General features: G+C 68.6%; 1 protein-coding gene across 1 annotated transcript in view; it reads left to right on the top strand.

The window, feature by feature from the left end:
* The window catches only part of CABIN1 (calcineurin binding protein 1), a 33223-nt gene that overhangs the window by 15436 nt on the left and 17141 nt on the right, over positions 1-646 (top strand). Inside the window, exon 12 of the mRNA XM_010860073.1 lies at positions 74-291. Within this exon, the coding sequence (XP_010858375.1) occupies positions 74-291 (218 nt within the window). The remainder of the gene's footprint in view (positions 1-73; positions 292-646) is intronic.

Genomic DNA, 646 nt, shown 5'->3' with positions numbered 1-646 from the left:
TCCCGTCGGGCCCCCCCATGTCGGCCCTCCCCTCCCTTTGGGGCCCCACCCTCACGCCGGGCCCCTCCTGCAGAGGAGCAGGACGTGCAGGCCTTCCTGCTGGGGAACCTGAGCAACGGGGGCATCCTGGAGCTGATGATGCGTTTCCTGAAGAGCATGGGCCACAGGTTCCTGCTGCGCTGGCCGCCGGGCCTGGCGGAGGTCGTGCTCAGCACCTACCACAGCTGGCGGAGGCACAGTGCCAGCCTGCCCAACCCGCTGCTCAGGGACTGCAGCAACCGGCACATCCAGGTGGGTCTGCGGGGCACTCTGGCCCCTCTTCCTCGGAGGAGGACGGCTGCTTCTAGGGGCAATGCTGGGGGTGTTCAGGGCTCCCAGAGGTGGAGGAGCCCCGGCTCACAGGTGCTCAGGGACGTGTGGGTCAGGGGCCCCTGGGCAGGCAGCCTCTCCTGGGACACTCCTGGGACTGCCTCCTGGCAGCATCTGCCCGGGTCTGCTCCCCCAGGGCAGGGTGGAGCGGTGGCGGTGCCGAGCTTTGGTCCCTGGACGGACTGCTTGGTCACTTCTTAGCTGTGCTCCCTTGGCTGGGCTGGCACCTCCTTACTGCTGAGCCTCAGCTTCCTGGTGTGCGGGGGAGCCATGCACC

The sequence above is a fragment of the Bison bison genome, unplaced genomic scaffold, assembly GCF_000754665.1.
Source record: "Bison bison bison isolate TAMUID 2011002044 unplaced genomic scaffold, Bison_UMD1.0 scf7180017856933, whole genome shotgun sequence".
Taxonomy (NCBI): Eukaryota; Metazoa; Chordata; class Mammalia; order Artiodactyla; family Bovidae; genus Bison; species Bison bison.
Note: the sequence above shows the minus strand (reverse complement) of the source record. Positions and strands in the feature narration are given on the sequence as shown.